The 14,277-nt window shown below is 50.1% G+C and overlaps 1 protein-coding gene across 1 annotated transcript in view; it reads right to left on the bottom strand.

Moving 5' to 3' along the window:
* The window catches only part of LOC115467384 (glucagon-like peptide 1 receptor), a 166,154-nt gene that overhangs the window by 92,675 nt on the left and 59,202 nt on the right, over nt 1-14,277 (bottom strand). Inside the window, 2 exon segments of the mRNA XM_030199257.1 lie at nt 372-531; nt 5,127-5,280. Of these exon segments, the coding sequence (XP_030055117.1) occupies nt 372-531; nt 5,127-5,280 (314 nt within the window).

Raw genomic sequence — 14,277 nt, 5'->3', positions numbered from 1 at the left:
GGGGCCAATGGCAGAAAAAAGTTTGGAATGAACAGGGTTATGATGTAATTGTTGGAGCAAAAGGACCTGCAACATATTAGAAAGCAATGAACGTAGGGTTCTGGATAGAACATATGAGGTCAGGTGCTGCAACAGATAAAGTGGGGGATCCAGAGCGTACAACTTATAAATTAGGGTCAACATTTTAAAAATCGCCCAATGGGAGACAGGAAGCCAATGTGCCTCTTGCAGAAGAGGGAATGACATGATCGAATTTCCTTGAATTAGTGAGCAGCTTTATGGCAGTATTTTGCATCTCACCCTTCTTATTTCGGAAGACTGGAATTCATGTAAACAACTATTCTGTACACAGCAGAACAGGTAATACTCACCCCAACCAATGCAGAGGTACAGCCGAAAGATTCTCTGCTCTGAGAAGACGGAGAGGACCAGAAGAGTGTGAAGGTACACACCTTCCACCAGAAGCCAATAGTAATTAGCAGCCACACAGTACTGCATCATGGCAAAGACCAGCCGGCAGCTTATGGATTCCTGAAGGAACGAAGAATGTGTTTTAATCAGTGCAATTTTTCTAGCAAAAAAAGTGCCGGTACTCAAATGCCAGGCCACCCTTCAGGGGTGGGGTGATCATGAGGGACCCACCCCACAATAGCCAGGCCCCCTGCAACCAGTCACAGAATCTATGACAAGACAGAATTGGTGTGTAGAGCCTGAGCTCTTTCATTAAAACTTGGGTTCTATGGGTCAATTTTAGCAGACAATGGAAAAGGTGCCGGTACTCAAATGCCGGGTCACCCTTCAGGGGTGGGGTGATCACTGAGGGACCCACCCCACAATAGCCAGGCCCTCTACAACCAGTCATAGAATCTATGACAAGACAGAATTGGTGTGTAGAGCCTGAGCTCTTTCATTAAAACTTGGGGTCCATGGGTCAATTTTAGCAGACACTGGAAAAGGTGCCGGTACTTAGTACCCCCTTGTACCCCCTCAAAAAAAGCCCTGGTTTTAATACAGAGGGACCCCGGACAAGGAGAAGGCAGAGTTCAAAATCTGAGAGAATATTTACAGAGTGGAGTTCCTAAGATCCAGGTTAAGAGGGAACGGGAGAAAGTCTCATGGCATTCTCCGAGTCCATACACAGGGAAATTCTGTATAATTTGCCCAAAGTTAGGTGCCGGGATGAATCGCATTAAGAATGAATTCAGTATATATTCAAAATTTATCTTCACAACTTCACTATGCTCATGTAACGCCCCTCTACTGGGCGCTCCTGGATTCGGGGTCTGACCTGACTTGGCCCAGTCCTCACTCTTCTCCCTCGGCAGTGGTGCAGGGCTGCTGCCCCCTTCCTTCTTGTAAAACCCGGCTCTGCACTCCGGGCAACACAGTTTTACCGGCGTGGGCTTGCTCTGGTAAGGGCAACCAGGGCATCCAATGTGGCCCAGCACTGTACTCTCCTCGACTCTCAACTCCATCGCAGAAAGACCTTTATAGAAAACTAGCTTAGCATGTGCATTCTGCGCCATCCTTTGGGCACGCTTACGCCTGCCAAAGGCTGCTGGAAATGCTCACGTCCAAGTAATGCATTTAGTCACGTAAATGAGGCGCGCCTAAATTCTGAGAGCGCCCCTAACCCATCCAAGACCTTCCCGTGGCCCAGGGGCGTAGCCAGACTTAGGCGGAAGGGGGGTCCAGAGCCTGAGGTAATGGGGCACATTTTAGCCCTCCCCGGAGCCGCCGACCCCCCCACCGCCGCCGCCGCCGCCACCAACTTTGACCCCCCCTGCCGCCAACCCTCTCACCCCCCCTCCTGCCGCCAACCCTCCCCCACCGTCGCCTACCTTTGCTGGCGGGGGACCCCAACCCCCGCCAGCCGAGGTCCTCTTCTTCCTTCGTTCTGTTTCTGAGTCTGACGTCCTGCACGACGTCAGACTCACAGAAACAGAACAAAGCCTTGCAGATCAGCCAGCGAGGTCCTCTCCTTCCAGCGCAAGGCTTCGTTCTGTTTCTGTGAGTCTGACGTCCTGCACGTACAACGTGCAGGACGTCAGACTCACAGAAACAGAACGAAGGAAGAAGAGGACCTCGGCTGGCGGAGGTTGGGGTCCCCCGCCAGCAAAGGTAGGCGATGGTGGGTTGGCGGTGGGAGGGGGGGTCGAAAGGGTCGTTGGCAGGGGGGATCCAGGGCCAAATCTACGCGGGCCCAGGCCCCCGTGGCCCCACGTAGATACACCCCTGCCGTGGCCACACCCCCTTTGGAGTTGCGGGCTATGAAAATTAGGCACGTATTTTATAGAGTAGGGTGTAGGGGCAGATCCATGCGTAACTGCTAATGACTGCCAATTAAGTGCTTGTTAACGACAATTTTTTGATTACCATCAATTGAGCCAATTATTCTGTGGGCGGATCTTGGATCCGTGAGCAAAATCGAGCACCTCACTTTGGGCAACCAGTACAGAATCCCCCCCCCCCCCCCCCCCCCCACACACACAGTGTTTCTGCACACGTTTTTCTTCCCTACAGTTAAATTTATTATGTTGGCCAAGCTGCTGTTACTTCAGGACTGTGCAAACCAAATCTCTCTCACATTATTCTTGTGCAATGTTTTGCTCGCAGAACAATAAACATGACATGAGGTTTTTGCTTGGAGCTCACTTTTTAAAAAAATTTAAGCTCCAAGCAAAATTTTAAAATATTTAGGGCCCCTTTTGCCAAGCTGCGGCAAAAGGGGGCCTGCGCTGGCGTCGGGACGTGCTTTTGAAGGTCAGTCTTTCTTTGCTTCAGGAAATGGCCACGTGGCAAGTGAAGCAATTGCCGCGTGGCCATTTCAGAGGGGAGCCCTTACCCCACCCATTGAGGTGGTGGTAAGGGCTACCGTGCTAACCTAGCGGTAACCAGGCAGTGCACGGCACTGCCCGATTACAGCCAAATACACACCGGCGCTACAAAAATAAAAATATTTTTGTAGTGCTGGAGAGGACGCAGGGGCATAGCCAGACTTTGGCAGGAGGGGGGTCCAGAGCCCGAGGTGAGGGGGCACATTTTAGTCCCCCTGGCACCGTCGACCCCCAGCCATTATTGATCCCTCCCACCGCTGCCGAGCCCCCGCCATTGCCGACCCCCCCGCCACCGCCGCCAACTTTGATGACCCCTACCGACGACCCTCTCGACCCCTCTCCCGCCGCCAACCCTCCCCCGCCGTCGCCTACCTTTGCTGGTGGGAGACACCAATCCCCGCCAGCCAAGGTCCTCTTCTTCCCATGAAGGCTTCGTTCTGTTTCTGACGTCCTGCATGTTATAGGTGCAGGACGTCAGACTCACAGAAACAGAACGAAGCTTTGCCCCGGAAGAAAAGGACCTCGCTGGCTGATCTGCAAGGCTTCGTTCTGTTTCTGTGAGTCTGACGTCCTGCACATTATGTGCAGGATGTCAGACTCACAGAAACAGAACGAAGCCTTGCAGATCAGCCACAGAAACAGACGTTAGACTCACAGAAACAGAATGAAGCCTTGCGCCAGAAGAAGAGGGCCTCGCTGGCTGATCTGCAAGGCTTCGTTCTGTTTCTGTGAGTCCGACGTCCGTGCAGGACGTCAGAAACAGAACGAAGCCTTCGCGGGAAGAAGAGGACCTCCTCAGCTGGCGGGGATTGGGGTCCCCCGCCAGCAAAGGTAGCGGGGGAGGGTTGGCGGTGGGAGGAGGGGGTCGAGAGGGTCGTCGGCAGGGGGGTCCAGGGCCAAATCTATGGGGGCCCAGGCCCCCTGGCCCCATGTAGCTACGTCACTGATAGGACGGCACGTTGGGGGTGGGAACCACCGCTGGGCTGCTGCAGTAGCCCAGTGGTACTTCCTTTTTAGTGAGTGGTAAGCCCGAGTTGGGCTTTACCACCGCTTTGTAAGGGCCCCTTAGTTATTTTACTGCTAAATCTTTAACACTGGTCCTGCAAGCGCAATCGACTTGAGAAAAGAGGTCCCTTATATTAAACTTTAAATCTAACACTGAGTATCTAAGAAAACAAAAACATTAACACCCCAATGCTCAAAACTCCAGCGCTGTTCCGAATACCATCAGAACAGCGCAGTTCAACGCCCTAATGCTCAGTGCTAAAGAATTGCAAATATAGGTACGCTCATTGCGTCGAGCATTAGGGAGTTGTGCTTTGGTGCAGGAGGATTGCTCTTGGCCGTGCGGAGAACAGTTCCGCAATAAGCTCGGCTCCTGCGCGCATGTGTCTGATAAAACCCAAATGTAAAGTACGCATTGGCGTCTGTTTTCTACGGCCTAAATATAATCGCCAGTGTGTGCTTTTGCTCGGGTCTGCCGTTGCTCATGACCAGCACTTAAGGGCTCGCACAGGCTTCCTTCCGTTTCCAAAAAGTAATCGCAACCGGCAGATTTTTGCAGAAAGATTCAAGAGAGAATCATGAGAATTAATTGGGAAATCCGACACTCTAACCTGGCGTTATTTTTTGCAGCGGTAAGGCAGTTTTGTTTTGGGCGCTCTTTTCTGAGCATTGGGAAGGAATACAACAGGACCTCATTTACAGGAGCTTGACTACATTTGAATGCCCTCTGCCCCAGAACAGGAAGAAACAGCAGAGGGAGCAGGGAACCAGCGGAGCCGACAGCCATGTGGCTGCTCCGTGAACCCCAGCAGGCAAGAAGAATGCACCCAGGGGAGGGGCTTGGAGGTTATGCGTCGGGGGGGGGGGGGGGGGGTTCATGCTGCACCCGGGGGGGACGGATGATGCTGCACCTGAGGGGGAAGGGGGCACAGCAGCAACCGCCCCGGGAGGCAGCCGACCAAGGAACACCACTGAATATGCATGAAAGACATTCAAATGCAAATTTATCTCATACATATTCATTGTGGATATCCTGAAAAGCTGACTGGCTGGATGTGTCTTGAGGACTGGGTTGAGACCACCTGCACCAGATCCATCACATCTCCCTTTGTATGGTCTGTTCTTGAAGGAGACCCAGACTGGTCATTAATTTGGTAAATGGAGGCTGGGAACAGACCGAAAGCAAAAGATGTGCACAGGACTGTTTGGGAAGGGCGAGTTCCAGTCCCAGCCTGCCCCCTCCCCCCCCCCCCCCAGATGTGTCTGTAGAGTAGTACAAATTACCTGATAGAAGAACACTCCGTCCCACTGGTTACGATACATCGCTGTGCTGTACATCCACTTCATCACCGAGTCTTTGATGAAGACAGAAACCGCCCTCAGAATGAAAGAGCTGAAGAGGTTCAGGTGGATGTAATTCCTGGTGCAGTGCAAATGCCTGTAACACATCGAGCCTGGGATCAATGGTATTGTTGAGGTAGGTGGACAGTAGCCTGGCGCTCTTAGAAATGAGACTGCACACAAGGAACGATGTTGGGGGATCAGACGCTGGCATTTCCTCATAGTCAGACTCACAGAAACAGAAGCCTGCGCGGCCATGTTGCTGATCTGCAAGGGCAGGCTTCTACATGGAATGTTGCTAGTGGAATAGCAACATTAACATTCCATGTAGAATCTCCAATAGTAGCAACATTCTATGTAGAATGTCCAATAGTAGCAACATTCCATGTAGAATCTCCAATCTCCAATAGTAGCAACATTCCATGTAGAAGTCGGCCCTTGCAGATCACCAATGTTGCTGTGCAGGCTTCTGCTTCTGTGAGTCTGACGTCCTGCACGTACGTGCAGGACGTCAGACTCACAGAAACAGAAGCCTGCTCAGCCTTCTACATGGAATGTTGCTAGTGGAATAGCAACATTAACATTCCATGTAGAATCTCCAATAGTAGCAACATTCCATCTAGAATCTCCAATAGTAGCAACAGAATCTCAATAGTAGCAACATTCCATGGAGAATCTCAAATAGGGAAAGGGAACTCAATATAGTGTCTTTCTGTGGTTTCTGCAACTACATTCAAAGTGGTTTGCATAGTATATACAGTACTTATTTGTACCAGGGGCAATGGAGGGTTAAGTGACTTGCTCAGAGTCACAAGGAGCTGCAGTGGGAATTGAGCCCAGTTCCCCAGAATCAAAGTCCACTGCACTAACCACTAGGCTAATCCTCCATTAGCAACATTCCATGTGGAAGCCTGCCCTTGCAGATCAGCAATACGGGCACGCAGGCTTCTGTTTCTGTGAGTCTGACGTCAGACTCACAGAAACAGAAGCCTGCGCGGCCGCGTTGCTGATCTGCAAGGGCAGGCTTCTACATGGAATGTTGCTAGTGGAATAGCAACATTAACATTCCATGTAGAATCTCCAATAGTAGCAACATTCCATGTAGAATCTCAATTATTTATTTAGATTTTGCTCACACCTTTTTCAGTAGTAGCTCAAGGTGAGTTACACAAGGAACGATGTTGTGGGATCAGACGCTGGCATTTACTCATAGTCAGACTCACAGAAACAGAAGCCTGCGCGGCCGCGTTGCTGATCTGCAAGGGCAGGCTTCTGTTTCTGTGAGTCTGACGTCCTGCACAGGCTTCTGTCTCTAATCAAAACTGTCTCTAAAATCAACAAGCACAGAAGAACAAGGAACCTTGGCACAGGTCAAAACAGGCAGGCAAACACAGCGAAGGAGACAAGATGATGAGTTCACATCAGAAGTTTATTTCACAAAGAAATACTGGACTCGACACGAATCGTGTTTCGGCCGCAGAGGGCTGCTTCGGGAGTCCCTGTAGTTTGTGAGTGTTGCGATTCCTGAAACGCCTAGAGCATCTATGAATAGTGAACTGATAAGATATAAGGCACAAACGTACACGTACTGATGCTGTGCATTTGAGACGACTCAGTGTATGTTTCTGCCTTACATTTCTTATCGGTTCACCATTCACAGATGTTCTAGTCAGTGGTGTAGCTAAGGGGGGGCATGGGGGCCTGGGCCTCCCCAAATTGGCTCTGGGGCCCCTGTGGGCGCCAGGCAATGTGAGACCAGCGTGGGCAAATGCTTTAGCTTGGGATCCCCACCAGCCAAGGTACCTTCGCAGTGGCAGTGGGGGGGGGGGGGGGGATCAGCGGCAGGGGGGGAGAAGCAGCAGCAGGAGGGCGGTGGCAGGGAGGCGATAGCAGCCATGGTGGGGGGGGGGGGGGAGGAAGTGGCTGCAGGAGGGCAGCGGTGGGGAAGCGGGCCAAAATGTGCCCTCCCACCTTGGGCTCTGGTCCCCCCATCCCGTCAAGGTCTGGCTACGCCCCTGGTTCTAGTACTTTCAGAATTTGTAACACATGCAAACTACAGGGACTCCTGAAGCAGGCCTCTGTGGCCGAAACACGATTAGTGTCGAGTCCAGTATTTTTTCTGAAATAAACTTCTGATGTTAACTGTTTCAGTCCATTGGACTTGTAGCGCTATAGAAATGCTAAATAGTAGTAGTAATCTTCATTGTCTCCGCTGTGTTTTCTTGCCTCTAATATCAACTAATAGACATTTATAAGGGACTAGAACACTGCTAAAAAAAGTGGAGGGAAAAAAAACCTGAGAATGAACACTCAGCTCTACCACACGACAAGAGCGAGATATCCACCAACAAAGGTCAACTGAAAAAAAACCCTCCACTTTCATAACTCTGACAATTTTTATAATATTTTTGATAACATATAAGGCCTCAAGGAACAGCACTCAATTACTCTCAGCTACAGATTTCGTTTAATAGTCCAAAAAGACTTATCTTTAATGTAACCCAATCCAGAACAGCACACTTACAAAAGATTCCTTGAAGACTGTAAATGGTAGAGATTTGTAATCCAATTCCCGTCAGGATCTCCCTGTTCTGTAGGGCACAGTGTAGGATTTCCCCTGATGCGGGGGATCATTTGTCTCATTGTTTTCATCTCCTTGTTACTGTATATATTTTGACACTTACATAAGTACATAAGTGTTGCCATACTGAGACAGACTGAAGGTCCATCAAGCCCAGTATCCTGTTTCCAACAGTGGCCAATCCAGGCCTCAAGTATCTGTCAAGATCCCAAAACAGTACAATACATTTTATGCTGCTTATCCCAGAAATAAGAAGCGGATTTTCCCAAGTTCATTTTAATAATGGCATAAGGCCTTTTCTTTTAGGAAATTAGCCAAACCTTTTTTAAACCCCGCTAAGCTAACTGCTTTTACCGCAGTCTCTGGCATTGAATTCCAGAGTTTAATTACACATTGAGTGAAGAAATATTTTCTTCGATTCGTTTTAAATTTACTACTTTGTAGCTTCATTGCGTGCCCCCTAGTCCTAGTATTTTTGGAAACAGTAAACAAGAAATTCACGTCTACCTGTCGTTTGGGAAGCTCGCCAGGTGCCCTTGGCCTGGATTGGCCGCTGTCGTGGACAGGATGCTGGGCTCGATGGACCCTTGGTCTTTTCCCAGTGTGGCATTACTTATGTACTTATGTAATTCTATTTCATGATATTTATATCTACATATGGGAAGCTTTCAAATAAATTAAAAAGCTTTCAAATAAGTAAAACAAAACTAAAAACTTTAGTCCTCCATCTTTTAAGGCACTCCCTATCCAACTGGAACAGCTTCAGACTTGTTACAGATGGACCACGCATAGGCAATCCCTTATTTCTAATAGTCTTTTGCTGTTGTTTTGGGTGTACTAAAACCGTGGCAAGCTCTGCCTACTGGATTCAGCTCTTACAGTGGACTGGCACTTCCACTCCTGTTTATTAAACCTCCTCCTTGGGTCTCATGACTGCGTACCTTTTTTCTCTTTCAGAATGGTGGTGTGGTGGTCTGGTCTCTGCGTCCTCCCTCCGACCGTGGATCCTCCACGTGGCCTGCACCCTGGCAGCAACCAGCTGAAGGAAGTGAGGGGCAGGACAGGAGACAGACGGACTGTGGACGATGTTGGCTCCGGTGGCAGGTCCCCCTCCTGATCTGCTTTCGGAGTCAGAGCAGATCATCAGGAGAGGGGGACCTGCGGCTGCCACCAGAGAGAAGGACGGAGCCAGAGGAGGCAGAAGAAAGCGCGTGAGTCTGGGACGGAGGAGGGAGGGAGCCAGAGCGTAAGGGGAAGTGATCCCCAATTCCCTCCTGTGGTCATCTGGTCAGTTCAGTCACCTTTTCGAGGCTTGGTCGAGGAAAAAAAGGGACCAAGTTAAGTCGGCCATATGCTCGTCAGGGACGCCCTTCTTTTTTCCATTATCGGCCGTGGACGCCCATCTCTTAACCACGCCCCCGTCCTGCCTTCGGTACACTGCCGACACACCCCCGTGAACTTTGGCCATCCCCACGACGGAAAGCAGTTGAGGACGGCCAAAATCAGCTTTCGATTATGCCGATTTGGGCGACCCTGAGAGAACCTAATCACAACACCTCTACTCAGGAAATCGAGACTACCCCAACTTGACATTTCGTCTTTTAGATTGTAAGCTCTTCTGAGCAGGGACCGTCCTTAGTTATTAATTTGTACAGCGCTGCGTAACCCTAGTAGCGCTCTAGAAATGTTAAGTAGTAGTAAGGACGCCCATCTCCCGATTTGTGTCGGAAGATGGGCGCCCTTCTCTTTCGAAAATTCACCTGATATTGACCTTACTCATATTTATATTAATACTGGAGTATTTTGGGGCTAGTTTTGGACTGCTTTTGGGCTGGAAAAATTTCACCATCTGGCAACTCCCGTGCCTCTGACTGCAATGCTCAAAACGAACTGTGTGGCGGCGCGTGCCAGCTGTCTCCGAACTCCACTAATTAGCACTTGTCAGCGAGGGTTAAAAGGTGAAAGAAGTGGCAAAAGGGGAACGGATTAAACTCTGGTCATCGGCTGGGCACAGGCAGTTCTCCAATACTTCTGCACAAAATTAAAATGTGCCCATTAAAGTGCTCAAACGTGAGGACAGGGTTTCTGCTGTGAAAATTTCCAGCACTATTAATGGGTCAGTTCACACAGTTCAGCTCACTGTTCTCATCCACCACTAATCTGATTCTGTGCCTTTCACGGAACTGCTAACACGATCAAACCAAAACAACAAGGTTAATTTGGGAAGGGCACTCAGAAGCGCCTCTGGGGTGTCTTGCAATATGGGTACACAATTCTTAACCCCTTGGGGCCTGGACTTTCATCCCTCGAACACAGGGCTCAGATTGTATGTACATTTTTCACGAGTAGTGCACAGTTTCCATAGCTGATGCTTTTTCAGAAAAGTGCTCAGTTTAAATACGCACCGTTAACAATATAGCTCCTGAAATGAAAAAAAAAACAAAAAACCCAACATAAAAATCCCAGTAAATAATATAGAAAACGAAAGAAAATGAATGTATTTGGGCTGCACAACCCTAAAGCGTGCTTCTGTGTTGGCAGATGATATCACCATTTTCATTTATTATTTTACTGCAGGTCCCAATTTTTGTAATGGGACCTAGTTACTAGTAATGTGTGCAGAGACACCAAAGGGAAACCAGCCCAGAGTGACCTTTATCATCCTTAAGAGAGATTTTTTTTTTCAGACGGTGTGGCCAGCATAAAAATCTAGAGAGATGTAAGTGTCATATTGCTTTGCAAAAAGATTTATTTCCCATATAAACTATTTCAAACAAATATATGTTGTTTGAATAGTCTTATATTTTCTTTAAAGGCATGTTTTTTTGAATGTTTGCAAATAAAAAAAAGCTATATAATATGATCCTCTGAAAGGATACAGATAGGGAGGGGCAATTTTCAAAGGAATTTGCTAGGGTAACTAATTAGTTGCCAGCATAAATATTCCAGACTAAAAGGTTCCCCAGCCACGCAGCTTCTTGTGTGTGTGTGTGGGGGGGGGAGGGGGGGGGGAGGGGGGGCATCTCCACAGGCACACAACATGTCCTCTGTGTGTGTGTGCGGGGGAGGGGTCAGTCTCCCTAGCCATGCAGCATTGCCTGTGTGTATGTGTGTGTCTCCCCAGCCACACAGCATCTCGTCTGTGTGTTGTGTGTGTGTGTGGGGGGGGGGGGGGGGGGGGTGTCTCTCCAGTCACACAACATGTCCTCTGTGTGTGTGTGCGGGGGAGGGGTCAGTCTCCCTAGCCATGCAGCATTGCCTGTGTGTATGTGTGTGTCCTCAGCCACACAGCATCTCCTCTGTGTGTTGTGTGTGTGTGTGTGGGGGGGGGGGGGTGTCTCTCCAGCCACACAGCATGTCCTCTGTGTGTGTGTGTGTGTGTGTGTGTGTGGGAGGGGTCAGTCTCCCCAGCCACATAGCATCTCCTGTGTGTGTGTGGGGGGGGGGGGGTCTCCCCAGCCACACAGCATGACCTCTGTGTGTATGTGTGGGAGGGGTCGGTCTCCCTAGCCATGCAGCATTGCCTGTGTGTATGTGTGTGTCTCCCCAGCCACACAGCATCTCGTCTGTGTGTTGTGTGTGTGTGTCGGGGGGGGGGGGGGGTCTCTCCAGTCACACAACATGTCCTCTGTGTGTGTGTGCGGGGGAGGGGTCAGTCTCCCTAGCCATGCAGCATTGCCTGTGTGTATGTGTGTGTCCTCAGCCACACAGCATCTCCTCTGTGTGTTGTGTGTGTCTCCCCAGCCACATAGCATCTCGTCTGTGTGTTGTGTGTGTGTGTGGGGGGGGGGGGGGGGTGTCTCTCCAGCCACACAGCATGTCCTCTGTGTGTGTGTGTGTGTGTGGGAGGGGTCAGTCTCCCCAGCCACATAGCATCTCCTGTGTGTGTGTGTGGGGGGGTCTCCCCAGCCACACAGCATGACCTCTGTGTGTATGTGTGGGAGGGGTCGGTCTCCCCAGCCATGCAGCTTCGCCTCTTTGTGTGTGTCTTTCTCTCCCCAGCCACGCAGCTTCTTCTGTGTGTGTGTGTGGGGGGGAGGGGTCGGTCTCCCCAGTCACGCATTATCTCCTGTGTGTGTGTGTGTGGCTGCACAGCCATGCAGCATCTCCTCTGTGTGTGTGTGTGTGTGTGTGTGGGGGGGGGGGGGGGTGTCTCTCCAGTCACACAACATGTCCTCTGTGTGTGTGTGCGGGGGAGGGGTCAGTCTCCCTAGCCATGCAGCATTGCCTGTGTGTATGTGTGTGTCCTCAGCCACACAGCATCTCCTCTGTGTGTTGTGTGTGTCTCCCCAGCCACACAGCATCTCGTCTGTGTTGTGTGTGTGTGTGGGGGGGAGGGGGGTGTCTCTCCAGCCATACAGCATGTCCTCTGTGTGTGTGTGTGTGTGGGAGGGGTCAGTCTCCCCAGCCACATAGCATCTCCTGTGTGTGTGTGGGGGGGGGGGGGGTCTCCCCAGCCATGCAGCTTCACCTCTTTGTGTGTGTCTTTCTCTCCCCAGCCACACAGCTTCTTCTGTGTGTGTGGGGGGGGGAGGGGTCGGTCTCCCCAGTCACGCATCATCTCCTGTGTGTGTGTGTGTGGCTGCACAGCCATGCAGCATCTCCTCTGTGTGTGTGTGTGTCTCTCTCTCCACAGCCACGCAGCTTCTTCTGTGTGTGTGTATCCTCAGCCACACAGCATCTCCTCTGTGTGTTGTGTGTGTGTGTGGGGAGGTCTCCCAGGGGGGTCTCCTCAGCAACACAGCATTGCCTCTCTGTGTGTGTGTGTGTGCCTCTCTCTCTCTTTCTCTCCCTTTACACAGCCATGCAGCATTTCCTCTGTGTCTTAAGCCTCGTTTCAGTTTTCTTGCAGCCATGGTGTCAGGGAGACAGCGGGTGGGAATGAACCATAACCATCACTGCAACCAAAACATCCACTTTTATTTACATCCAGTTAGGCAAAAGGGACAGAACATGCTGCATTTAAGCACCCACTTCCCCTCTTTCCCCTTATTAACATTTATTTTTTCATCCAAATGTTCTGAAATACCAACTCTTTCACCTCCACAGAGTGAGGGAAGGACGGTTTCATTGAATTGAGCCTCTTGCTTTTTTTTTTGGGGGGGGGGGGGGGGGGTGTTTATAAGCTGCACTAAGCAAGTAGCTCAGGTGTTCGCTAGAGAGCTGCACTGGAACGGGGTTCGCGGGAATCCCGCGGAACCCGCAGGATTCCCGCAGGTACGGAGGCGGTTCCTGCGGGGATGTAAGCAATTCTGCGGGGTTCCCGCGGGGACGGAGGCAGTTCCTGCAGGGTTCCCGCGGGGACAGAAGCAGGTCAGCGGGATTCCCGTGAAAGTATAAGCTGCACCTGCACCAGCCTCTCATCTACCGAATACCAAGTTCTTTGAGTGCTGTCTCCTCCTCCTCTTCTTCATCCTTGCTTTAACAGCACAAACGTGGAAAGTCTTCCATTAAGGAGGTGGTAGAGACTCAAATGATGTCGGAATTCAAAAAGGCATGGGATGAACACAGAGGATCTCTAATTAGAAAGCGGAAGTTATATAAAACCTAACCTTAAATGGCTGCATGTGTGTGGATGTGTCAAGTGACGCTTAGATGGTGACTCTGGCTGTGATGAACTAGGGCTGATATACCTGGCAGACTTGTATGGTCTGTGTCTCATACATGGCAATCTGGTTTAGGATGGGCTGGAAAGGGCTTAGACAGCAACTTCAGTGGCTGGAACATAAGGACAGTGCTGGACAGACTTTTACAGTCTGTGTCCCACAAATGAGAAGACGAATAGACTGGAGTGAGCTTCAACGGCAACTCCAGTAGTTGTAACATAAGGATAGGGCCAGATAGACTTCTGTGGTCTTTGTTCCAGAAACACGAAAGAAAGACCATAATCAGGTATATAATATCACACTCGTTGATTTAATGATGAATTGATAATGAGTGTGACTATTGGGCAGAGTTCAGGTCTATTTGCTGTCACTTACTATGTTACTATTAATCCTCTTTGCTCCCAGGCTGGTGCACAGACCTCAGCTCTGACACAGGCACGAGAATCAGATGTCACCTGACCTACTGGTGCGTGCATGTGGCGACCTCTCAGCACACAATGCCAGTGAATCAGAGACAAATCTTACATGTGCGCACCAGAGTGTTCCAACTTCCGGTCCGTCCTTGCCTACAGTGCTGTGGCTCAAATCCACAGACAGACTGAGGGAGCTGACTGGAATTTTCTTTTATGTACCATTAAATTTTACGGGGATGGGTGGGGATGGGTTAAATTCTTGCGGGGATGGGTGGGGACGGGTTGGGATGGGTTAAAATTTTGCGGGGATGGGTGGGGATGGGTAAGATTCCAGTGGGGACGGGCGGGGATGGGTAAGATTTCTGTCCCCATGCAACTCTCTAGTGTTTGCTTTAATTTTGGACTTAAGGTGCTGTGAATGCAAAAACTTACCACACTTTGGCAACAATGTCCCTTAAAACAATAGAAAAGTGAAAAACAAGATCAAACTTTTA

This window comes from Microcaecilia unicolor, chromosome 3 (assembly GCF_901765095.1).
Source record: "Microcaecilia unicolor chromosome 3, aMicUni1.1, whole genome shotgun sequence".
In the NCBI taxonomy this organism is placed as follows: domain Eukaryota; kingdom Metazoa; phylum Chordata; class Amphibia; order Gymnophiona; family Siphonopidae; genus Microcaecilia; species Microcaecilia unicolor.
Note: the sequence above shows the minus strand (reverse complement) of the source record. Positions and strands in the feature narration are given on the sequence as shown.